A 24,979-nucleotide genomic window follows, 5' to 3' on the forward strand; every position below is an offset into this window, starting at 1 on the left:
TGCTTTGTGCCGCGGCATAGCAGTGGAAAGTCCTTGGTTTTCCCTTTTCGCTGCTTCCATCATCTCTGCCCCAAATTCAATCTCCTACAGTCCCTGTCAGATGGAACGGGTTTTATCTCCCCACAGCTTTTCACCTGTTTCTTTTCTTCCACCACTACTCCCACTCGCTCTATATCTAGCTTCCTAGAGAGAAAGAAATTGGGGGAGAGGCGCACGCTGGTTTGGGCATATGGTCGGTATCTCCGGGGTGTAGGTGAAATGACAGACAGCCAAAGCAAGCAGGCAAGTGTGCGGGCGTGTAGGCGAGGTCGCAACTCTCAACGCAAGTGTACATGGATAGATGTTGAGTGTATGTAGAAGGGACAGGGTGCTGTCACAGGAAGAAATCACATTAACCATTAAACACAACTCGGCTCTGTGCTAATTAACTCTGACTGGAAGCCCTGAGGCGACGGAGTAGAGAGGAAAGCCAAGATGGAGAAGGAAGGAGAAGAAGAGGGAGAGGAGAAGCTGACAGATGAGGCAGCGAAATAAAAAAAAAAAGAAGCCAAAGCTGTGGAGTAGACTCAGCAGATTGACATGAGAGGCTCTCATTTTCCATGAACCCATTTGTGAGTCAATGGCCATCTGTGTTTTACATTCTGCACCGATTTAGCCCATAGCTGTTCTCCTCGGGCCGCTACAAAAGGCTAGCTAGTGCCTTCCTGTTCGCCAGCCAGCAGAAAGAGAGAGAGACCACAACAGGCCATGGTAGATAAGAAATTTATAAAGAAGAAATTCAAAAAAACTGAAATTTTGAGATCAAAATGTTTCCTGGAAACAGCCAGGAAATTTCAGTTCCAGAAGTCAAATATTTGCTAGGAAAAAAAAATTTTTGATTAATCTCAGAAACTTTCTCAAAAAAACTTGGACATTTCGAAGTTTCAGAAGTCAAACATTCGCTAAAAAATTTTTTTAGCGGCAATTTTGAAAAACTTACAAAAACCAGGATGTTTTTTGTGCGTCCTAGTTTTCTACATCAGCAATTTATTTCGCAAAACTGCACTGGATACATTTTTTTGCGTCAAACATGAAGCATGATGAACAACAGGATGTTGCTATTGGAGGAAAAGACGAAGAAGAAGATGACAGGAAGTGATGATAGCATGGCATGTTTTAAATGACTCATCCTTAGTGGAATCTCTAAAAACGTTTTGCGCATATTTGTAATGGAAACGTAGCTACGGTTTCCTCTGATTCATTCTTGAATTTCAGTCATTAGGGCATGATTCGTGTCTTTTTTAGATCGTTTGACCTAGTTCCTGTTGTCAAATGTTCTTGATCCCAGAGTATAAAGCAATGCAGCTTTCCCAAAATGTATAAATTACAGTTTAATAATTAACTTACCAAGTGCAGCAAGACTGGTTTCTCATATACGACCATTTTGGTTTGGATAACTTTATGTTCCTTTAATAATTTGAGTTCCCACTTAAATAAATGTTTACATCCATACTCTTAAAACATCTTTGTCACTATTTGTAAATAATCTGTCTTAATTCTCAAAGAGACATGCACACTGTAATATTTTTATTGACCAATTCAGTTGCACATTGCTCTGGAATGGAAGATTGCTTGTTTATTTATACTCTTCTATTCTATTAAATGTAAATAGTTTAAAAACAGCACTTTTGATTTTCTCTGGTTTTTGTTTTGGCTTATATAAAAGTTTGATTAACAGTAATATTTAAATGCAAAACAAAAAGCAAAAACAGAATAGTACGGTGGTAAATTTACAGCTCTAAATCAGCTTTATATTTTTCACTGCACATTGTGTCATTTTTATTGTTGTATCAGAAACGACCAATTAAAGTATAAAACGCCCCAGAGTAAATGGAACAACAGAATACAGCTTCCAAATTTATCATAGCGAGAAATCAATACCTCTCTGATGGAAGTAGAAACTCCACAGCAGAACTGAAACTAAAATCCGCTGCTTAAAGCACAGTTTAAAATAAAACCCCACAGTAAATCTATAATTTTTATAAACTCTATCATCTGAAAACTTAAAACTGCTGCACAGATGTTCATTCCTGGTCTAAGTTGATTTTTTGTCTTTATCCAGCAAGAAACTGCAGATTTACATTAAACCTCCACACCAGCAGGATTCACTGTCACATACTGCCCCCTGGTGTCCGAACAGAACACTGCACCGTGAAGAGAAAGGCACCTGCAATGGTTGCAACCAAGCTTTTTCCCCTAAATTTTAATTACATTATTTAATAACAGCACCACTATATGTGTACACATAACAGCTATGTTATGTTTCTTGTTTTTTTTTTCTAACAGGATTTTGACTTTCCAAACTCAAATTTTCTTGTGTTTTTGTTTCTAGAATATTTCTGAGATTTTCCTAGCAAATTTTCAACTTTTCAAGCCCAGAAAGTTCTTGTAATTTCTAGATCTTTTCTGAGATTAAGCTAAACTTTTCAGAGTTTTAAGTCGGAAATTTACTCCTATTTTTTTATCCATACTACCTTCCATATAAGGTAGTATGGAACCTTATATTATTGTTTAAATAAATGTTCTATATTAATAATTCATCTAAAATTTATCTAAAACCTTATTTATTCACCCCAGTAGTTTCTGTGTGTTTCTACTATATTTTTATATTCATTGAGATAATAATTAACTTTATTTAATTATTTGTCTTGCCTTCGAGAGTCGACATTGTTTTAATTTTGTTGTGCTTTCTTTCGTGCACAATGACAATAAAAGGAATTCTGATTCTATTTGTTGACACCGTCTTCTTCTCTCGTCAGTCACCATTTGAACAGAGAAATTGGTTTCTGAATCGAGTTGTGACCCTAACAATCTGAATTGAATCGTTAGATACTGAAAGATTTGCATCTCAAGTCTCCAGCAAAGTTAGAGTTGAATTTCTTTAGCTGGTCTTGATTGGCACCAAGCGACCGGCTGCTGGAGGCTCAAAGCTCCACGTTGTCTCTGCTGTGCGACTAATTGCCAGCTCTGCTGTCCCTCGGCTCCCTTTTCAATCGGACCAGACCTGGCAGGAGATGAACCCCCCCCCTCCTCTTAATTAATCTGCGAGACACACAGATAGGGCGGCGGGGCCGTGCGCGTCCCGGATGCATTACTGAGCTTTCATACGAAGCCTCTGTATGAAATTGGATTTTCAGCCTGAAAACAACGAGCGCGCAGGCGGCCCTTCAGAGGCCCCCGACCTTCATATTTGGTCGGGTCCATAAAGCACAGCAGGGCGTGTTAAACCCAGACGAGATGAACTCACCTTGAGCTGCGTATTGATTGATGATTTGCTGTAGACTTTAGCTCCAACTGGTTTTTATACATCATGTTTAATCTGTGGTAAAAAGCTCCGACTCCATTATAAATCCCAGCGATGATTCATCAGCAACACGGATTCAGAAAGCGATTCGGTTGATGAGATTAACCGAAATATAGCTGCACTGGAAAACCGACGTTATGAAGTGTTAAGATTTAATCAAAGTCAAATTAAAGATTTTTTTGTTGTTGTTGTCGTTTGGTCTTACAAATACAGCAGCGATTTGGTTTGCTTAATTTTTGTTTAGATTAAACAATTTATTTCTTAAGGTGCTTGAAATTTATTTACAGTACTTGCACTTATTGGGGATTTAATGTGACAGATCAACACAGTAAATAACTGCAAAATGGAGGAAAAATATTGCAGATTTTTTTTAGGAATAAGGGGAAAGAAATTTAAGTTTTAGGATAAAAAAATAAATAAAGCAACATTATAGTCATATTTAATTAATTAGTATATGTGTTCAGATGAGCCTCACACCTTTAGAAAATAACTTAAATGACTATTAAATATAATTTTCATTAAGCCTACATTTTGTTTAATTTATGTCTGATTTAATAGTCCAATAATTAAAAGATAGTTTCATCAAATATAATTCAAAGAGCATCACAGCAGAAAGAAAAGCTTGAAAAAATTACTCTATGTAATTAATGTGTTTCATTTACTTTTCAACAATATTCACATTTATTTCATGGGTCTGTGCAGGATTTTTTTTTTGCATAACTGCTGGTGAAAAAAATGACATCGCAATAACTTTAGGCAAAGTTTATTATATTACAACAAAATATGTAAAATATATAAAATCTAAGATAATCTAATCATTATTTTTATTGAATGTATTTTATTGGGATGTAACCGACCAACACAAATTAAAGCATGAATGCAAAGACCAAGAAAAACTTGTTGATTTTCTTTCAACTTCACAATTTAGCAATAAATAAACATCATAATGTGACAAGATTTTAAAAAAATAAAGCGTTAAGAGTTTTGCTGTGTTTTGTTTTATGCCATTTTCAGTTCCATTTGTTCATCATAAAAAGTTGTTTTTGTTTCACTTTATGAATTATTATATTGCTTTGTTATTTGATTACTAGGTGAAAATTAATAAAATCTCATTTAAAAGTGCTACAATAGATCCAAATGGCCAAACAGTACTATAGTGTGTAACTATATCGATTTTTTAAACCGTAATAGCAACATATCCTGGAAGACACAACTAATAAAATTCAAAATATTCAACATAAAATCAATGTGGAATTTTTTAGGGCCTAAACAATGAGTAATAACATCAAATTCTACATTTCTACGATTTATTTTCCACTCCTGCCTGTTTTAGGGTTAAAAAAGTGCTTACAGCTGAAACAAACTAAATATTTGACATGCTCGAGTTTATTCCCCCCAAGAAAGAGCAGCTTGTGTTCCCATTTTAAATAACACGGCTCTGAAAAATCAGATTTGATGGGTTTATTTTGAAATCACATGTTAAAGCGCAGCATCAGCTAAATGCAGCGTCATTCTTTAACAGGAGCCTCAGATACTCTGGGCCGTTATGTCACTGTGACTTTAATTTACGCTAACTTGCTGCGGCTCGGTTTAGCTCAGCTTCTGCATGTATTGATGAACGCTTTTAGGCTGCCTAATGGAAAACATTAACATTATTCATAATTTAAGCTTTAATGCACTTGATCTGTTGGAAATTCTCCAAAAGAGTGAGGATGTTAACTCTAATGCAGACACTTGACACTGAGATGGCATGCTCTGTCGCTTCAATTATACATTATAGTGCAAAAGTTTTAAACCAGTGCTAATTTTTAACAGGCTACCTCCAGGCAGCCATCACTGAAGCCTTGATGAACAGCACTCCAGGCTTCCTGAAGGCATCTTGAGGTTTTTATTTTTACTTCATTAGTTTTCAAACTGGTTCATCTATAACAAATCTCCACCCAGCAGTTTGGTAAGCACTTTTTCTGTCCAAAATGTTTCTTTTAGGTAGAAAAGTAGCATTTTCTACCCAGAAAACCACTGGTCGTCAAGACAACCAGCTGCTTGTGGTCTTGACAACCAGCGGAATGGGCTCTTTGCACCTCAGCTTCCGCGTTCGGGGAAAAGCGGCTCAATCTTTTCCGATCTATTGAAAAAAGCATTTTACACTGGGTGTTTGCAGGGCTTGTCCAAGGTAACAATTAATGATGAACATCGATCCGAAGCCCCAACAAGTAGCTGGATAAAGGTTTTAAGATGTTCGCCTCGTTATACACAGATACGAAGGTGAGTTTTACTTTCTTTAAACTTTGTGGCTAACATTAGCTTTAGCTTATGCTAGACATTTTTCTTGTAAAAATGTGCTATTTAAGTATCTAAACATTTTTCATCCATTCTAACGGACAATGTTTTTACCTTGTTTTCAAGTATATTACCTGCGTTTATTGTCGTTAGTGTCAGAGACCAAGTAACGAGGATTTTACGGTTCAGGCTTTTTGCTTCTGAAGCCTGAGGAACAACAAGCCCATAGCTTAACAGTAGAGCAGCTCTGGTGTCAGAGTTCTAGTTCAGCTGACGGTTCAGGTTCAGAGTTGTTGCTTTTAGAAAAATATGGCCATGTTCCTTAAGGTCTCTGTGTTATTTCGCTTTATTAGTTTTGCATGCTTCTTGTGAAGCAGGACGGTGTTTACAGCAGTGTGTTCAGGCGGATCAGTTGCTCGGCTGTCTGGCTCTGGTCTGTTCTCTGGTTCCCATAAACTCTCTTTCAGGCTGAATACAGAAGTGATTCCATGGAAATAACACAGGAGGCTCCTTTACCTTCTTCTTTAGGCTGAAGAAGCTGATCCGGAGTGAAGTGAAGGCTGTAAACTTTGCTGTGCGGCTTTAGCTTTAACTGGTAGCGACAAATATTTACAAGCCACCGTCGTCTTAATTCAGGACAGCTTGGAAATCCATGAAAACTTAAAAGCCCATTATATTAGGAAGACAGCAATGTTCATAGTATTATTTTATTTGCGTCTGAAATAAGACTTTGTCTTTTCTAGTTGTCACGGTAACTCAAAGCGGAAAAAAGACAGCCGTATTTGCGCATGCGGTTGTGACGTCAGAGCAGCAGGTGCAAAGAGCCCATGTCAAAACTTCTTGCAATTTTATCAAAAAACTTTAATAACAAAAATATTTATTTACCCAAACAAAATGTATTAATCTGTTTAGCTTTTAAAGAAAAATATTTCTGTGAGTTTTTAAATATATCGTTATTTTAAGTCTACATATTACGTAGTATATTCTTGATCCGATGAAAAAGCCACTAATGCTAATTGTTAGCAATGAATTGGATTCTCCATAAACCTTAGCACAAAGCTAGTAGTAACATCTATTGGTAACCTAGCATTACTGTACAGATGCTAATTGTTTTATGATAGCTGTAGTTACAGCTCATTAAATTAAAATGCAGTTGAAAAGTTAATTATTATAGTAACTATTTTGTTTTGAATTAAAGATGATATAACATAAAACTCGGTTTCTCAGAAAATTGTACTACTACATCAGAAAATGGAAGATAAAATGATACAGAAATTTTAGTTTACCGAAAAAATGACAAAATCCAGTGGATCAACAGAAAATCATCACCAAATGGAAACAGTTTTCATACCTGCGTCCATCCACTCTTCCTCCAGACTCTGAGGCCTTCATGTCCGAATAAAACCCAGATTTATTTTAATCTAAATGTGAAAGTCGACTAAGAGAGTTTGAACCCAAGTTGTGTGAAATATCTATTGGTCCAAACTCTTGAATGTGCTTAGCTTCTAAATCCACCCAAGTTATTCTTTTTGCAGCCGTTTATCCCTTCTAGAACAGTTTTTTCTTCCACTATTTGTTTTTATCAATATCCTTGTACACAGCTCTTTTTTGCTTTTTGTTTTTTATTTACTGGGCAATTATCAACACAGAAGCCATAAAACCTCTGTTTTATTTAGTCTTTTATAACTTTCTAATTGTCTAAATAATTTAATTCTTATGTTTTCATTGAGTGCCAACCATAATCAAAACTAATTACAAAAGCCTTGAAGGCCTTGAGGTTTAAACTTCTTAACTGCTGAAATAAATTAACCATTATAAGATAATTGAATATTATGAGCTGCCTCTCTATTTAAAAATATACAGCAACGTCTTACACTGCCTGTTCTATCTAAAACATGTATATTTGTTCTTAGTAGCTACAGTTTTCCAGGGTTTTCATATGAGAAGCAAGAGAAAAACAGTCTGAAGCTGCAAAGCTTCACCATCCATGTTGTTTATCAGTCAGCCAGACTCTGTAAGAATGTAGACAGAAAAAAACGACTCTTCTTAAAGTTATATTACCAGTAAAGATATTAATTAATCCTTAAAGCTCTGCCTTGATAATTCAAATTACAGCATGTCTACCGGTGCCGGTTTTCCAGGGGAATTTCTACCCAGATAATCTGGTTTTACTCCAGTACCAGCAGAGAAAGATAAACAACCACCTCAGAAAACTATTTTTGTTCTGCACAAATACGTTCCTGAAAAGGAAACGCATGTTGTGTTTTAAACGAATAAGAGGCTCTGTCTGGTTTTTAAGTGGCTCATCCAGGATTTACACCGATCCCTTTTCTCACTCTAAGTGCTTCCACTCACTCAGACTGACAGCTGATTACCAGATGTTTTACTCTGAGAAAGGAGAACATGAGCTTGTGTCTGTGCATGAGAAGCAACCGCTCCTGCCTTCACCCCCGCATCACTCTATTCCAGGAGAGGAAGTAAAGGATCACTCTGTGTTCCTGATAGCACATCTACACACGTAGCAACAGCTGACAGACTTGCAAAACAGGCTTTTATTGTCCTTTCCTGGTTTATTCAGAGTCAGAGCTGTGATTTAAACAATTTCTGCAGATCCAGAGATCAATTGAAACTATTACTGACGTTGTTTGAAAACAAACTAGGGACAAAAGTTGTAAAATTATGAGTTGATATAAAGTTTATTTCTATGATCCATCAACTAACAATTATTTGACAGGCAGACATATTTTTTATCCATCTTGCATCAAGGAGGGTGTCTGTCTTTCCATAATATGAAGGGTTATCTTTTCTTAGTATACTGAGTTGTAGGACTTATTTGTGTCATTTGAATTAAATACTGACTGAATAAACAGATAATTTTGGTTAAACTTGGACATATTTATAAAATATAAAGATGGGAGCCTCCTAGGTTGCTGTTAAGGGTTAAGAAATATACAGTCTGTGGTTGCTCTTAAATTAATGTTAAAACTTCGCTTCACAAAGCGCTTTAGCTCTCTACAGCCCTCTAAAAACAGTATTGCTTATTAAGATCATGGCTTTTTTCTGTCATGTTACAATTTATCTGCCTCAAACCGTCCGCTTTTCTGCTACCACATCCTCACCTTTGTAGCACATCAGTAATTTTTAAAATAAAAAGTTGACGCTGTTCCGCCTTGAAGCTCAGCTGAATAAAGTGAAACTTAAAGAACATGTCGAATGTTTTTATTTCAAAACAAAACCGCATAAAATGCATTTTGCATCTCAAACTGGACTCTCCTCGGACTACTTTTCCTTCTACTTACGGTATTATCGCCGCCATCTTTGTTTCTATATCAACGGCTCTGCCTGAGGACAACCAGCAGCGCCCACTGCTGGATGGCGGCCAAACTACAACACTAACAGAAGCTCTAACGGACGTTACTAGCTAATCGATTCATTTGAACTAATTTGAATCTAATACAGTAGTTAATTGTAAGTCAACTAATTGTATGCATCCGTAAAACAGACAAGGAATACAAATGTCTTACCCGGGTCAGCTCGGACTCTGAGACGGAGCGGTGCGGCGGGGAGCGGCGGTGGTACGAGGGCCGGCGGAGGTCCGGGTAACTCGGGCTGTCGTCGTCCAGCAGGACGGCCTCGGCGTCCACCAACTCCTCGTCCTCCTCCAGCTGAGAAGTCATGTCCTCGGGACGCAGCTGGTGGTCGATGCCATTTTGGCTCAAGTTGCAGTGAACAGCTGGACGGGTTGGAAGATAAAGAGAAAAAATAAACCAAGATGGGAAAAAAAGTCGACATTTTCTCCTGAAACCAAAAAGCTTTACCTGAGCTGTATTTAATCTGGTTAATTTGTAACAATGTGAGAGGATGACCATGACAGAAAAGTTTGTAAAAATTAAAAAATGACGAGTAAAAGTCTGAGTAATGACTGTTTTCAAATTATTTCACATTGAAACAGCCGGATGTCCACTAGATGGCAGCAGATGGTGAGAAATAATAATCCACATCATGGTCCAATATCAATAAGTCTGCCACAATAAGCAATTAATCACATGATAAATGAAATTGAAGTCAATAATTTTCATTCTGATCAATAGTTTTAAGGGCAATTGTGTTTACAGAGACACCATTATCCATTTTATTTATGGTTTCTGTTGTGTGTGGCTTTAATTTCTGCTTTATTGACCATTTCTGGTTGTTTTGTTTTGGATATTTAAAATATCTTCCAGTTCCATTGTTGAGTCTTTTCTTTTTCTACAATTAAAGTTTATTGATGTTTGAGAGAACAAACTTGCATTATTATGCCATTATCAATATATTTTTTGAAAGTTGTGTCAAAAAAAACCATGTGTTTCATCACAATAATAACCGAGACAATCTGACAATCAGTTATAGTGAAAGTAATTTTTTGGTGGAGATAGTTCAGATAATTTTCGGGAATGAAAAGTGGCAAACTCATAGAATATTTAAAACTCAGATTACAAATTACAAAGCAAAAAGTAAAACCAAGAAAAGTTTTGAAATAGAACTGAACATTTTAAAACTATTCAAGGATGAAGGTCAAAAATCCATGAAAAATTTAAAGCATATTTTTCTCCTACAGTCACTTTTTAAAACGGGGTTCTATGGAGTTGGTACGAGCTGTCATTGTCTTATGTGTTGTTGATTTTCATTTGAGCGACCTCAGTTTGGTGAAACATTAATACATAATTTAAAAAGCAAAATATTTCTTTAAAAAACACTTAAATCTTTTATTAAAATGCTGGGGAATGTTCCAGAGTGTGTGCTAAACTTGGCCAAATATTATTTTTTTTATCTTTATTACAAAGAACCTGATATGTTTTCTAAAAGGTTGCAGCAATATGAATGCGTTTCAGTTCTTTTAGTATTGTATTAATATTTGTGTCATGACTAGGCCTGTCGCAATAAGCAATAATTAACTCCATGATCAATTAAAACTCAATTTCCGTTTGCATAATTTATCATTTATCTCTTTTCTTTCTCTTTTTCTACCAAAAACTGAATAATAAAAGTCTTCAGTATGATGCTTCGGCTTTTGTTGAAGGACAATTTTGTTTATAATTCACTTCATTAGTTGTTCCTGTTGTTTTGTTTATTCATTTTGGATATTAAAAATGTCCTCCAGTTCCTGTGTTAAATGTTTATTAGAATTTATTGATCTTTAATAATGTGTTCTTGCATTATTTTGCCATTATATTACTTAAAAACGGTCTCAAAACAACAAGTTGTTTTTTTTTATCTCAAATGCTTATTGTCCAACAAAATTTGTTATTGTAGCAACCATACTACAGTTAAAGAACGGTTGTTTACATGCTGTAAGATGATAAAACACAAAAGATTCATTGCTTGATAAAGAACAAGAAGAATATCTGGAGATTGTTTGAATCATGTTTTATATAAACTTCCATTATTTTGCCCATTTCACGTTGGAGTATTTATTTTTAGTCCTGGGTTTCTATGAAGTGTGAGGCCAAAACACTATTTTAGTTTCATCAGGCGGCGAGGCGGACACAGAACCGACAGCCAGCAGCGTGATTTGTTAATGTCTGATTCAAACAGACTATTTGTCGTCATCCAACCTGCCCGCTTGTTCTGAAAGCGCCGGCAGGTTATTTATGAGAAAGCAAGAGGCGGAAAAAAAAAATCCTTTTTATCACACCTCAAGGTTGCTTGGGTTTCTGCTGCATCTGCGGGTCAAAGGTCAGAGGAGCTGCTGCACATTCTGCTTCACTTAACAAGCCGAGAAGAGTGTGTGCATGAAATTAGAAAGAACGTTGAATTTATTCAGTGAATCATAAGATTATATACCGAATATGAACAGTAAAATGTTCCTAAATGCATGGTAATCTCCAGGTTTATGAAGCTGATAATATTCCAGCTCTGCGTTGGTCAAACACGAAGCAGTGAGCCGAAGAAAACAAAGAGTTTGAGAGGGATTTCAGTCTGCTTGGAGCAAGTCTGACACTATTTAGATCAAACTATAGCAGCTGTAGTTTGTACGAGGAGCTGGAGAGTCAGATCCACTCTGGGTGGTCGGCTCTGCTCCCCTAAGCACAAACACAAGGCACTGAAATCTGCTGAATCACTTTTCCTTTTTTAATTAAAAATATCAGCAGTTCTGCCAGTATGCAGTTTCTGCTAGGCCTGTCGCGATGATGACGAATTTTACTGGCCGATAAATTACCCCAGAAGTTATTCTGATACATGATAATACTGTTATTTTTTAATATATTAGTAATGGCAAAATAATGCAAAAACACATTCTCAACAATAAATAAACTTTAAATTCTAATGAACGTTTAGCACTGGAACTGGAAGACATTTTAAACATCCAAAATAAACAAAACATCAAATAAATTAAATTATTTACCCTCTGTAATCAAAAATATCCTTCAAAACAAGGATAATTGAGACAAAAGCTCCAGACTGAAGACTTTCATCATCCAGATTTTGATAGAGAGAGAAAGCAATAAATCATGCAAATGGAAATTATTGAGTTCGTTTTAATTTATCATGCAATTAAACAATTTCTTACTTTTGCGACAAACCTAATTAGAGGTCTAGAAAAAGAAATAATGGAAATTCAAACATAAAATTTAAATATATAACTTTTGATACAGCATTTCTACAACCTGTACGTCTTAGACTAAGTCAAGTAAACATGTTGAAAAATATATTTTACATATCCTTAATAACAATGTTAGTTATTGGTGTATTTAAATGTGCTGCACTGGTGCAGAGTTATCAAATAAATTTGTAATTTAGTACATTTATGTCTGTTTTTAAAAACAAAAATAAGAGTTGGTTCAACACCGTTTTTCTGTATCGGATAGGTTTCAGCCGATACTAAAACTCAGATATCTGTATCGGTATCGGAAGTGAAAAAAAGTGGATTGGTGCAGCACCAGGTTTTCATGTTATTTTTGTATAAAACAGCAAAAATGTGACATTTTTCATGCATGTTTTCCACCTTAAAACTCAAAAGGTGAAAGAAGCTTTAGATTTTCCAGCGTTTTACCGTCTTCTCCACCAGCACCATCCTATAAAATTACATTTTACTCTTTAAGTGGAAGAATTGATGTTTCCGAAACAGCAAGTTTCTAATTATGCAGAAATCGTCACTAAACAAATTTGAATACAATTTATCATGATGCCATTTATTCTGTTTTTGTTGCCAACAAATAAAAACGGAGATAGACGCTCTGCAGAACCTCCATGAGACGGTCGAGTCTCAAACAAAACCGACTTGAGATGCTTGGCACGAAGCGCCGCTTCCTCTCATTGGCTCCTTGTTCCCTCTCTCCAACCTCCATCCCTCCATCTCTCCTTCCTCCCCCCCGACTCAATTCATGACTGGTGTGCAACCTCGCTGTGGAGGAGAGATGAATTATACATCCTCTGCTAAGAGGGTCTGAACAAAGCGATGGGCCGACCATGGAGACAGAAGGATGACGAGATGATAAGAGGGTAAGCTGGGGGAGAGAGGAAGGACATCTGCGGCGCTATTTTCATTGTTTTAGGCAAAAAGAAAAAGAAAAGAAGGGTGGGCGGCTGGAGGAGGAGAGGATGGAGAAACGTCTTTTTTAAACAGCAACAGTTGCTATAAATAGCACGATTACATTATTCCCTCTGTTCTCGCTGACGCGCTGTGAACGCATCACGTCTGCCTTCATTCTTCCACCTTTTCTTCTAATCAATGAAATTTAGAGAAACAGGAAGCGAACGGAGCTGGAAAAATGTCAGGATCCAGAACTAAGTTAAAAGAACTGAATCGTTCTTTCATTGCTGTGTTTACAAGCAACTGGGATCAAATCAGAAAAGTTGAACACCAACAATAACTCCAGTTTATGTGGAGTAAATTATCAGAATGCATGGATTTAAATCTTACATTTTCAGGCAACAAAATATATTTTTGAATGTTTAATATGTGGCATCTATGCTATTTTTATAAAAGAAAATATTAGATTTCATAAAAAATTTCATTGAAATCTGCACAAACTGGTGAAATGCCATTAAGTTTGATTGTTGTTAATTATATCTTAAATTCTTAAACATCCTGTAATTAGGTCTATATGTGTTTCGGTTTTATTTATTGATCATTTTGTTTAATTTGTACAGGAAGAGGGAGCATCTCTGCAGACCCCACATATACTGGACATGAACTGCTAAGACTTAAATTCAGATTGGTGAACTATATAAAAAAATAATAATGAAAAAGGCATTTTTTCCCTCCTCATACAATCTTTCTGACAAACACAAAGAACTCCTAACAGTCAGGGTAGTCAATTATTCTATTATGAAACAAAATGAAAATCTTTTCACTACTTTAGCCTTTTAAACGATATTGAGTATTAATGTAAAATAATGCTAAAAAAAATAAGTGTTTGAGCAAAAATTTAATAATAATTACCTCAAAATAATTTAAATATAACAACTGAAGCCCATAAAGTAATAACAGAACATAAAACTTTTTTTTCTTTTTTTACAGTTTGGAATAATTTGGTAATAAAAAACTGTTTTATTCAATGTCTCATGTGACTCTTAATTCAGTTCAATTAATCAGTTACTGTTAAAAATATCTGACAGTTTGATTACTACAATAAAGGTCAGTTTTATGAGCTTATAATATTATAACTGCTTGAATTACTGGATATTATTATTAGATTATGGACAAGTCCTTAAAAAATGACTCCTAGAATGAGCAAAACTATCACTTTATTGGCAGATATCTAAATTGGCTGTTAAATCGGCTTAATTAGACATGAAAGGCTTTTTAATATTTATTGTTATACATTTTTATAAAAGTTTTACAAAATAAAACCAATTAAGCGTTTTAACACCAAAATCATAAATTTTTTCCCCGTTTCAAAGTAAAACCGACCAGCTGAATAGTTTTTCGGGACCAGCAGTGAAAATGAGCAGCCGAGTGTTTTCGTCTTATCGAGCAACCTGGAGCCTAATCCCATTATTACCTCCACAATTACAGAGTTCTCCGACGCGTGACTAAATACGGATTAAAAACTTTCCCACTGCACTAAAAAGTCGAATGAAAGCAGGTGTTAGATTGGGTTTTATTCAGTCAATGTGGCGAAGAGTCCGGCTGAGAGAAAAGAAATCACTGAGCTGATGATGAGGATGATAGGATGAAGATTCTGGGGGAAACAAGTTCAGCTTTTTTACTCGCAAAGATTTTTTTGAGCAAAGTCTAAATAAAAGAATTATAAGCATTTTATTATAACTAATACATGTTTTATGTTGCATTCTAATACGGTGTACACAGAAATTTATATTATGTATATAATATATAATTTTAATGAGCTAAACGTATTTTTTCTGAATTATTTCACTTTTTGAAGATCAACTTTGACTTAATGGAAATGAATGGAAATGAATGAATGGATGGATGGATGGATGGATGGATGGATGATGTAATGGATGATTGAACGGATAGATGGATAATGGATGAATTGATTGAACTGACTGAACAGACATGGTATTTCCAAAATGAACGGCGATTAAATCCAGAAACATTTTTTCTCTTATTTTTCCAAACTCCACAAATTTCCATTTCCTGTTAAATTTCAATTTTAATTCTGTAATAAAACCAAAATCTTGTAAATATTCCTGAATTTTAGAACGGAGTCAGAACTTCACACGCAGTAAACGTTCCCTGTGAACTCTGGCTGCCTTAATGGGTCCAAACCCAGATGAAAGGAGGCAACAGAACCAGGGCAACAGGAGATTTCAGCCTCCATTCCTCCTGGACGCCTTCAGCATTACACAGCAGGAACTGGTTCAAAGCGAAACCAGAAGAAGATTCTTAATCAAAAGTGAAGTCAGGTTCAAAGTGCTCTCTCTCTCTCTCACCAGAATAAACTCTCAGGGAACCGAAATGAGTTCTGACTCTGAAGAAAAGCCAAGAAGAGAGGAAACTAAAGCGAGCAACTGGGCGTGTTAGAGACTCTCTGGGATTTAAGGAGATGGACGAGCAGCAGCTCTGACAGCTGAGTCATCTGCACAGCTGCACGTCTTCCAAAATATTCAGCACGGATTTGGAAACCGGTTTCCGTCTCGCAGCTGGGTGGAGAAAAAAAGAGAAACAGCGAGCTAATCAGCTGCGGTGCGAACGTGTTGATTGAACCGCCGAGTTTCCTCCATCTGTTTTCCGTCTCCACGTCTTAAAACAAACACAAATCTGCACACACCCGCAGAGACGGGATCTGATTATTCACAACTTCACCCCACAAAATATATGCAGCGCTAATTCTCCCCCAGTTTGATCTGAGGATGTTGGCAAACTCAGCAGATGAGCAGAAGATCAGAACTCACTTACAGAAAATAAAAAGTTTGAAAGATTTTTCATTAGAAACCTTCAGAGTGCATGAAAGAGTATTAGAGACACACTAAGAAAAAAATAAAACAACATTACAGGAATAAACTTGTCAGAGAATAAAGTCAAAATAATGAGATTAATGTTGAAATAATATAATAAAGTCAAAATATTTTGAGTAACGTCATAATATTATCAGAATAAAGTCAAAATATTACAATAATAATGTAATAAAATAATAGTCAATATTTTTGAGAAAAAATATTGATTACATGTATTCATGTAATCAATATAAAAATAAATAATATGATAGTAGGAATATTTCAAGAATAAAGTCAAAATATTTTAAGAATAAAGTCAAAATAACAAAAATTAAGTTCTACAAAAATAGATTTGAAATAATATGAGACTAAAGTTGCAATATTTTTCCTGGTGATATTCTGACTTTATTCTCATAATTATTATTTTTTCTAATTTCATAAAGGGGCCCTAACACTGTCCTAAGAGTAGGACGCAAGTCTTCGTTCATCTTAAAAGGCGGAAGAATCTACCTAGAAATATTTGAAAATAAAAGAAAGAAAGAAACAAAAACAAGAATAGTTTCTGAGCAACCTGCCAAAAAAGCATCAGTAAGTGTCTAAACTAAGTTTCCAAAGCTGCTCTAATAACTTTGGCCAAAAATAAAAAGAACCAGTTTATGTTTTTAAAAATAAATACAAAAACAAATGCAAGTTTTTAACAATTTTTAATTTTTCCCTGCAATATTTGCATTGAATTTCCTCAAAGTACCAGATTTGTTTAGATCTGTTTTTCTTGTCATTAAGTTGAATCTCAGCTTTTTCTTTTTTTTTATCACTTTCCATCCCACAGGGCAAAAAAACAATCTATTCTCCTTCAAAATGTTGTGTTTACCAAGCTACTACAAAAATTGCAAAAGTAGATATTTGTCTAAATGTATTAATGTCTTTTTTCAAAAAGTTGTGACATTTACACCTCTAACGAGTTTGTTTTTGTTTGAATTGAGAGAAAAACTGTTGTTCAGGTTATAAAGATTGCAGATCTTTCTCTTTCAGACAAAAGCTCATAGTTCTGTAACTCAACCCAGAGTTCCTGAAAAAGCTTTAAAATGCTGAAGAAAGTAGGACAGTTTTCTCTTTTTCCATCGCTGCCGTTAAAGGCTTTTTGTGCAACATTAAAATTCATGATCCGCCTCTGCAATTTGGAGGTGGAGTGCTCTCATGCGACTCTCATTCAGTGGGTCACCACTCATGCAGTCATCGAAAAAAACAGAGTTCAGCTTCAACACTTGCGTCCAATTAGTTACTTAAATCAGAGGTTCAAACTGCTTCATGCAAATGATTAGAGTTTGATTTACAAAGTGGGAGCAACAAGGCATAAATATTAAACTGAGCTGCATAAACTGAGCTTGAATCAAATCTTTGATATGAATGTAATGGCTGTAGCGCATCAATTCAGGTCTAAATTCGTAGCATCCGAGTTGGAAGGAAAATGTCTAAATAGAAAATATGATTTTTGTTAAAATATTCTTCAAAAAAGCACACAAAAAAACTACATTTAATAAATGTGGTTTGTGAACTAAGTTAGTTTTAAGGGAACCATTTCCACGGAAATAACCCTCAACCTTTGTGGCAACTGTTTGTTTCAGAGCATCCCGCTCCCACTCAGCTCCTTCAGACTAGCCGGCAGCAATTAACAAACACCTGGTGGAACTGCACATCTGCTGAGCTCATTATAGGAGCTGCTACTCAGTGCAACTCCGGTAAAAACTTTGCTAAAGGGTTAATAGAGGAGCCATGTTGTGATGACTTCCTGAAGGCGGAGTTTCAGAAAGAGCTGGAATTTTTAAAGACAGAGGTCCAATTTGAAGGCGTTAAATTAGGAAGTAAAGTTTATTTGAAGTCATATCTGATTATTTTTAGCAACTGAAGCTATAATAGTTACTTGATCATGCTATAAAATGGCACATTGTGGCTGGAAAACACACAATACTACCGCTTTAAGAACTCAAATGTGCTGGTAAAACTAGCAGAACCCGTAAAACTTTTTAAGACCTTTTTAAGAGCTTTCAAAATAACATTTAAGAGCTGTATCACAACTGAAATGTACAAAATAAAATCACATATTTTATATATGTAGTGTTAAGCTTTTTAGCACAGGATGAAAGCAGCATCGCCTCAGAAATGAACAAATGGAAAAAAACAAATGTCCAGCCAACAGGCAATGAATTTACACTTTAGACATGATGGACGCAAAAAAGCTAGGTAGTCGATAATATTAGCAGTTAGATAGTGGTAGCCGCAACCACCTTCAATCACAGAATGCAATGATTATATCTGAGGGGGACTCAAACATTTACCTGACAGAAAATTCCTGCAAGAAAAAAAAACTACATAATATCACCCTCCTAAAATAATGATTTATTTTAGTGTGTTGCCAAAATTACTTTTGGACTTGGGCCATTACTTTAAGAAGGTGACTATAGACGAAATTAAATATCCGTCACGTGATGAAACTTAAGACTTGTGATTAACGTATTTAAGGTTGATTTAATTTTTTGTGTGAATTTAAGACATTTTAAGGCCTTACTTTTAGATACATAAATTAAGACTTTTAAAGACACCCTGTCAACAGGAAAACTACAGCAATGCTCATGAATGGACTGACTGAAGATGTTTAATTTCCAAAGTGAAGCCAAGAACTGAGTTATGACATCCATTCATAACTCAGTTAGTTATCCATTCTGGGTAACTAAACATTACATAGGATTGGGGACTGGAAAAATGGCGAGTGACTGAGGGTCACTGCGCGCACAGAAAACCCTGTCAATTCTAGACTCTAACAGGTAAAAATATTGCACGAAATCCGTGGAGGACGGCGGAGTCCTCGCGCAAAATTCCGTGGTTAGGTGGACGGAGCCTGGTGCCTTCCTGTTCAGGGAGACGGGGCCCGACGAATACCCGTTGAAAAAAAGGACGACGGAGTCCTGCGAGAACAGGCGCTTAAATTCCGTGACAAAATTGTATTTGAAATGTAATCAATTACAAATTTATGGATGGAACTTGACTTAATGCTTTGTTTTGATTATTGATTCTATATTGCATTGTGTTTCTGTGTTTGTAATGATGTAAAGCACTTTGAAATGTCTTGCTGCTGAAATGTGCTATACAAATAAAATTTGATTGATTGATTGATTGATCCATTCAATCAAAAGTTAACTGAGCTCGAACTTTTTTCCGTTGCGGCGTTTGTAACTCCGGGGCTCGATCAGCTTTGATTGGTTGGTTCTGTGTCAAGCAGTCGCAGATGTTCTTCGCTTTGAATCTCTGAAGAGCGGAGACTGAGGGAGGACAAGGAATAAAAAGGGCGTGGGGAGCAAAAAAAAACCCCAAAAAAACATTAGATGAAAAGAAAAAAGCTGAATATGAAGCTAGAAAGGCTGGAAAATGTCTGACTGAGGAAGAGTTGGTAGGAAAAGTGAAGCAATGACCCAGTTTAAAGTGAAAAGGCAGAAAGCTGTTGTTCTTCTGGCTCGCAGTGAAGCGTGTATCTGCAGCATAAAGCTGTTAGTGCTTCAAAGGGAAACAGTCAAAGGATTACAAAAATAGATTGTCTTAATTTAGACCCAAGTAAAAACTATTATTATTTTATAAAGGAGACAAAGATCCTCCATGTGAGCAGCAGGAAAGTTACTAATCCAGGCAAAGAGGGAAGTTTCTGATTTCACTGTTTTCATTTTCTGCTGCTTCAAACTTTAGAAGCTCAACGTATCTGCAGCTAAATCCCAGATAAATTTCTATAGCATGAATCAGGATGTAAAAAAATATGTTCAAACACCCTGATCCGACACAGCATCTGGATCCAGATGAATGCGAGATGAAGTCCAATCTTTTTACTTTACAGGTAATGAAGTTTAAAGATATAAAATAGAAAAATAAGAAACAAAAAAGATACAAATTTGAATAAACAACCATGTTTTATGAAACATGATCAGTTATTCTGTGTTTATTTAAAATATGCAGTTAAATTAATAGACTTACAGCTGTGTACACTTAAAGAAATACAACTTGGAAACATGACATTTTTATGTCAGTATGTTAAGGTGGTAAAACAAATTACCACCTTAGCGCTTCTTCTTTAAAGAGGTTTTCTTTTTGTGGTTTCGGAAAGACCATCATCCCGCCCCACAGCACTTCCTCGCTGTCTGACCGTGACATCTGCCGCGCTCCTCATGAGTGTCGCGCCAAGACCGTGGAAGGTTAAACCCACATCCGGTCCAGATAATTTACGTTTTTGCAGCCGTCTTCTTAACGAAGCAAACAGGAAGGCTTTGCTTTGATGCCTGTTACGTCATCAACAATCATTACCGCAGTTAGCCGGTAGACTACAGCTCTCTATCGTAGGCCAAATTTCTGTCGGTCCAACCGTATATATCACTCACTCCTACCTCACTCCTTACATTTTTAGTTCTCGCACTAAAACAGAAAATTAATGAACATTTTTGCATCACCGCTTTGTTAATGGGTCTAACGTGTCCATCCATTTCTCCCGGAGCAGATGTCAGATGAATCGAAGTCCCAGTCGTGCCAAAAGCGGCCATCTTCACCTGACACCGGCTCCATCCATCTGTGCCCGATGTGTAATCAGCGGCACACAAACTGTGTCATATCTGCAGCTTCAATCAGTCAGCAGAACGGGAGGCAGCGAGCTGCTTGGTCATCAGGGAGCAGAGTTGACGCACTGCCAACTTTCTGCTCTTGGCACAACAGGGAGCCAAATATTCAGGGGAAAAAACAAAACAAAAAAACACAACAAAAGTCCTCAATTGAGAGAATAGAGAGGATGTGCTTTACAAGGGTGAAATAAAAAACGACTGACTAGAACATTCAGCAAAAATCTGGCCTCTCCCACGGGTTTCATTTCGCTGCTCCTCATATATTACACAAAAGGTCAATAAAGCTATAGGATGCAGTAGATTCTGTTCTGCCCTCTCCAGACAAGGACCCACGCTGTCAGCTATTTTCATATTGCATTAAAATGCGACACAGGCGTCAGATGTCGCAGTACAAAGTGAAAATGAAACCCTTCAACACTTTGGGACGTTTAATACAGACTCACATTGAAGCATTTTTTGTGCAAAAGTACATGACTTATCAAAGTTAGTGACTTATTGCGTGAGCAAATTTATTCATGTGTGATTTTAATTATTGGAAACACCACAATTGTAAAATTGTGTTTGTTCAATAAAATTAATAGAAAAACGCCTATTTAAAAAAACAAAAAACTTTTTCAATAAAACGTTTTATGCTAACATGAGGTGGTTTTTCGGCTGTATCAAAATTGATGCAAAACTGCAATGGACGCACTTTTTTGCCTCAAACAAGTCACAGGATCAACAACCAGATGTTACTACTGGCAGAAATGACAAAGAAGACGACAGGAAGTGGTAGGAGGAGGATGGCACAGCAAGTTTTGTAATAACTTATTGCATAAGCATATTGTGATTTTAATTGCCTTTCTTAGTTAATGGAAACACCACAATTGAGAAATTGGGTTTTTTCCAACAGTAGCAGAATATCAAAGTTTTGTGCATATTTGTAATGGAAACTCAGCTAGAGAAAATTAAACCATTTAACATTTTGAAACAAATTGCCTTTTAATATTTAGTTGAGACAAATGAATCGGACTGAAGCTTTCCGTCATCCAGTTGTTGGTAGAAAGACTGGATGAAAAGCAATCATGCAAATGGAAATTAATCTTGTTTTAACTTATTTTGTGATTAATTGATAAATTGCTTCAAGAGTTATTGTAATAAATGATAATATTGTTGTTTTGAGACCATTTTCAAGTAATGTAATGGTGATGGCATAATAATGCAAGAACATATTCTCAAAGAAAATCTTAATTTTTATATTTATATATATACATATATATATATATATATATATATATATATATATATGTTATATATATATATATACACATTTATATTTATATATATCTATATTTATATATATATATATTATATTTAGATTTATATTCATATTTTATACTGTATTTTATTTTATTCTGGAGTAACCTCACAACATTGGAAGCTCAAAACATTGTCCTGAGCCATATGCAACGAAATTTCGTTCTGTATACACCTGTGCATGCAAAATGACAATAAAGTCAGTCTAAGTCTAATCTGCATTAAACACTGGAACTGGGTGACATTTTAAATACCCAGAGAAAATAAACAAATCAACCAAAACGACAACAAAAATGGAAATAATTGACACCAGTGCACCAGACTGAAGCTTTCTGTCATCCAGTTTTTGGTAGAAAGAGAAACAACACAAGAAAAGCAATCATGCAAATAGAAATGATCAAGCTTGTTTTAATTTACAATGTGATTAATTGATTTAAGCCACCAGGCTTATTCATCAACAGGCCAAAGATCCAAAAACACTGCAGGGATTGGTCTGGTTAAAATCCAGACTTCATTTAAATGTTGTGGTCAGACATAAACAAAGAATTGCACAAATAAATCTCTTTAAACCTCAAAGAGCCTATGAAAGCACACACAAAACATAACTACTTCAAGGAATTGCTGCTATTTCTGATGACTCTCAAAAATAAACCAGCATAGAGAGGATCCTCAGCAGCTCTGAGTCGACCTTGTTGCTTTTTCCTTCTCCTGGATTTCTTCCAAGTGAGCAAACAGTCTGAGAAAGTGACGCAAGCTGAAGCAGCAGAAGCCCTCCGGCCAGAGACAGATCCAGTTTAATGGTAATCACTGAACCTCTTTCAGATGGATAGAGAAAAGAAAAAATGGAAAGTCTTACTGCATATCCGCTACAAGACGGACAGATCTTGTAGCGGATATGCAGTGAGACTGCATATCCGCACATGATATTTTCTTTCTGGAAAGCAGGCAGCAGCAGATACAGTGCAGAATTTGAAAGATGGCTGTAGGTTCCCCTGAAGGAGAATGATTACACAATGCCGCCCTCCGATGACACGTTCCTCATCTTAATCCCATTTCCCTTGAATTAGATCGGAATGACGACCTGATGTCAGTGCGGCTCTGGATTAACCCCAGCCAGGTGTAATCCTTCATCGGTGGTTCAAACAAACATGTTTATTCTACTAAATCTCTCCCTGCGCCTCCATCATGGAGACTGATGTGCATTTTCTGAACGGCTGAACAGGCCAGACGAGACTCACAAATTGAAGGGAACAACTTCAGCCACGGGGGTAAACACTGCCGACTGGAAATGACGTCCAGATCCGACTCTGATCACGGCGACGGCACATGTCTTCATCACGGTTACATATTCCTCACTCCACACATCTTTCTTACTCAAAAAGACAATAAACCATGATTAATTTACCACAAGGGTTTAATAAATCAGAAATATATCCGAGGGGGGATGTGAGATCCAAAAAACTGATCTATAAACACAATAGACTTGTTTCAATGCACTGCAAAATCCTGGCAAATAATTTTGTCTAGATTCTACTGCAAATATCTTAGCACACTTGAAATAAAACAAAACTGATTTAAAAGTAGCTTTTCATGAAGATATAGCAGCTTGTTTTAAGTAAATAATGACTTAATTTTGATGAAAAACTTCTAGTTCCACTGGCTGATTAATAAACTTATAACAAAACATTTTTCCTATTTTACAAGTGAAATAATCTGCCAACTTAACTAGAAGTTTTTCGTAAAATTAAGGAACCATTTACTTAAAATAAGCTCCTATATCTTGCTGAAAAGTTACTTGTAAATCAGTTTTGTCTTATTTTAAGTGGACTAAGATATTTGCAGTAGAAACTAAACAAAAAATACTTGGTAAAATGTTGTGTTTTGGCAGTGACAGATTTATACTGAGGACTGTTTACTAATTAGATTAAGTGACTTGTTAAAGGAACTGGCTGATTTTCATTTCGTTTAAAAGTTTAGAGGCATCACAAAATCTGCACCACACTTTTCAGATTATAGTTACTAGAAACTTTAAGGGGAAAAAAAAAAACTTTCAAATCTTCTTCAGTCACAATAACAAAAACTGAAGTTTGTGTGAAAATATACACACAAGAATGTATGAAAGCTTATGAAAGAATAAAAGCTCCTATTTTAACAAACATATCATTCAACTTTGCTTTGATAAGAATCTAAATTTTTAATAGTTATTTTTAATAGTTGAAGGTCAGACAAGATATAAGTGAAAATGACAAAAGACAGCGAGAAGTCACCAAAAACAAATAAAAATCATGAGATTATGTTCGCATCAAAGAGGTCCAACTAACTTTATTTTCTGAAATAAATTAATTAAACTGGACCTTCTTTGGTCCCTTCCTTCTTTAACCCCTTGTGTAACTTCTTCACATAAACTCAAAGCAGAAATGCAGAACCAGGTCCAGTTTCCTTCCCCTACCGCTTATTTTTCCACTATAGTCACAGAAAAACGCATCAGATCCGGCTCAGCTCTGCGTCAGTCTGGCACGGCTAAATTTAACTTTGGTCACTAGGTTACGACTTTGTCAGCTATTTTGGGAAAGCTCTTCCATCTGCGCAGAAACTTAAGGTTGAATTATTTAACACAATCTGTTCAGATGAATTGAAAATAAAATGATGCATAGAAGAAACGGACCTACAGGTAAAACAGAGCAAATATCCAGAGTTATCCCTCATTATTTATATTTTTCCACTTATTTTCTGCAGAGTAACTGGTTATTTTTAGAGAATTTATTATTTGTCCAGCTATAAAACTGGATCAAGAACACTTTGAATTAGGACGGCAACTATCAATTATTTTATTTATCGATCAATGGGATAGAAAAATTTCACATTCTGCAGATTTTTCATTTAAGACCTTTTCTTACAATATTATAAATACGTTCAAATTAAAAGAATGAAAATAAATAACTGAATTCCTTTTTTAAATCAGAAAATAAATATTTTATTGCTAAATTACGATAATTTAGCAATAAATGTAGCAAAGGACGAA

The 24,979-nt window shown here is 35.7% G+C and overlaps 1 protein-coding gene across 4 annotated transcripts in view; it reads right to left on the reverse strand.

Moving 5' to 3' along the window:
• Nucleotides 1–24,979, reverse strand: part of samd12 (sterile alpha motif domain containing 12) — a 115,631-nt gene that overhangs the window by 81,148 nt on the left and 9,504 nt on the right. For all 4 annotated transcript variants that reach the window (XM_028037218.1, XM_028037214.1, XM_028037217.1 and 1 more), the window contains one exon: nt 9,148–9,356. In XM_028037218.1, the coding sequence (XP_027893019.1) occupies nt 9,148–9,356 (209 nt within the window). The remainder of the gene's footprint in view (nt 1–9,147; nt 9,357–24,979) is intronic.

This window comes from Xiphophorus couchianus, chromosome 13 (assembly GCF_001444195.1).
Source record: "Xiphophorus couchianus chromosome 13, X_couchianus-1.0, whole genome shotgun sequence".
Lineage (NCBI taxonomy): Eukaryota > Metazoa > Chordata > Actinopteri > Cyprinodontiformes > Poeciliidae > Xiphophorus > Xiphophorus couchianus.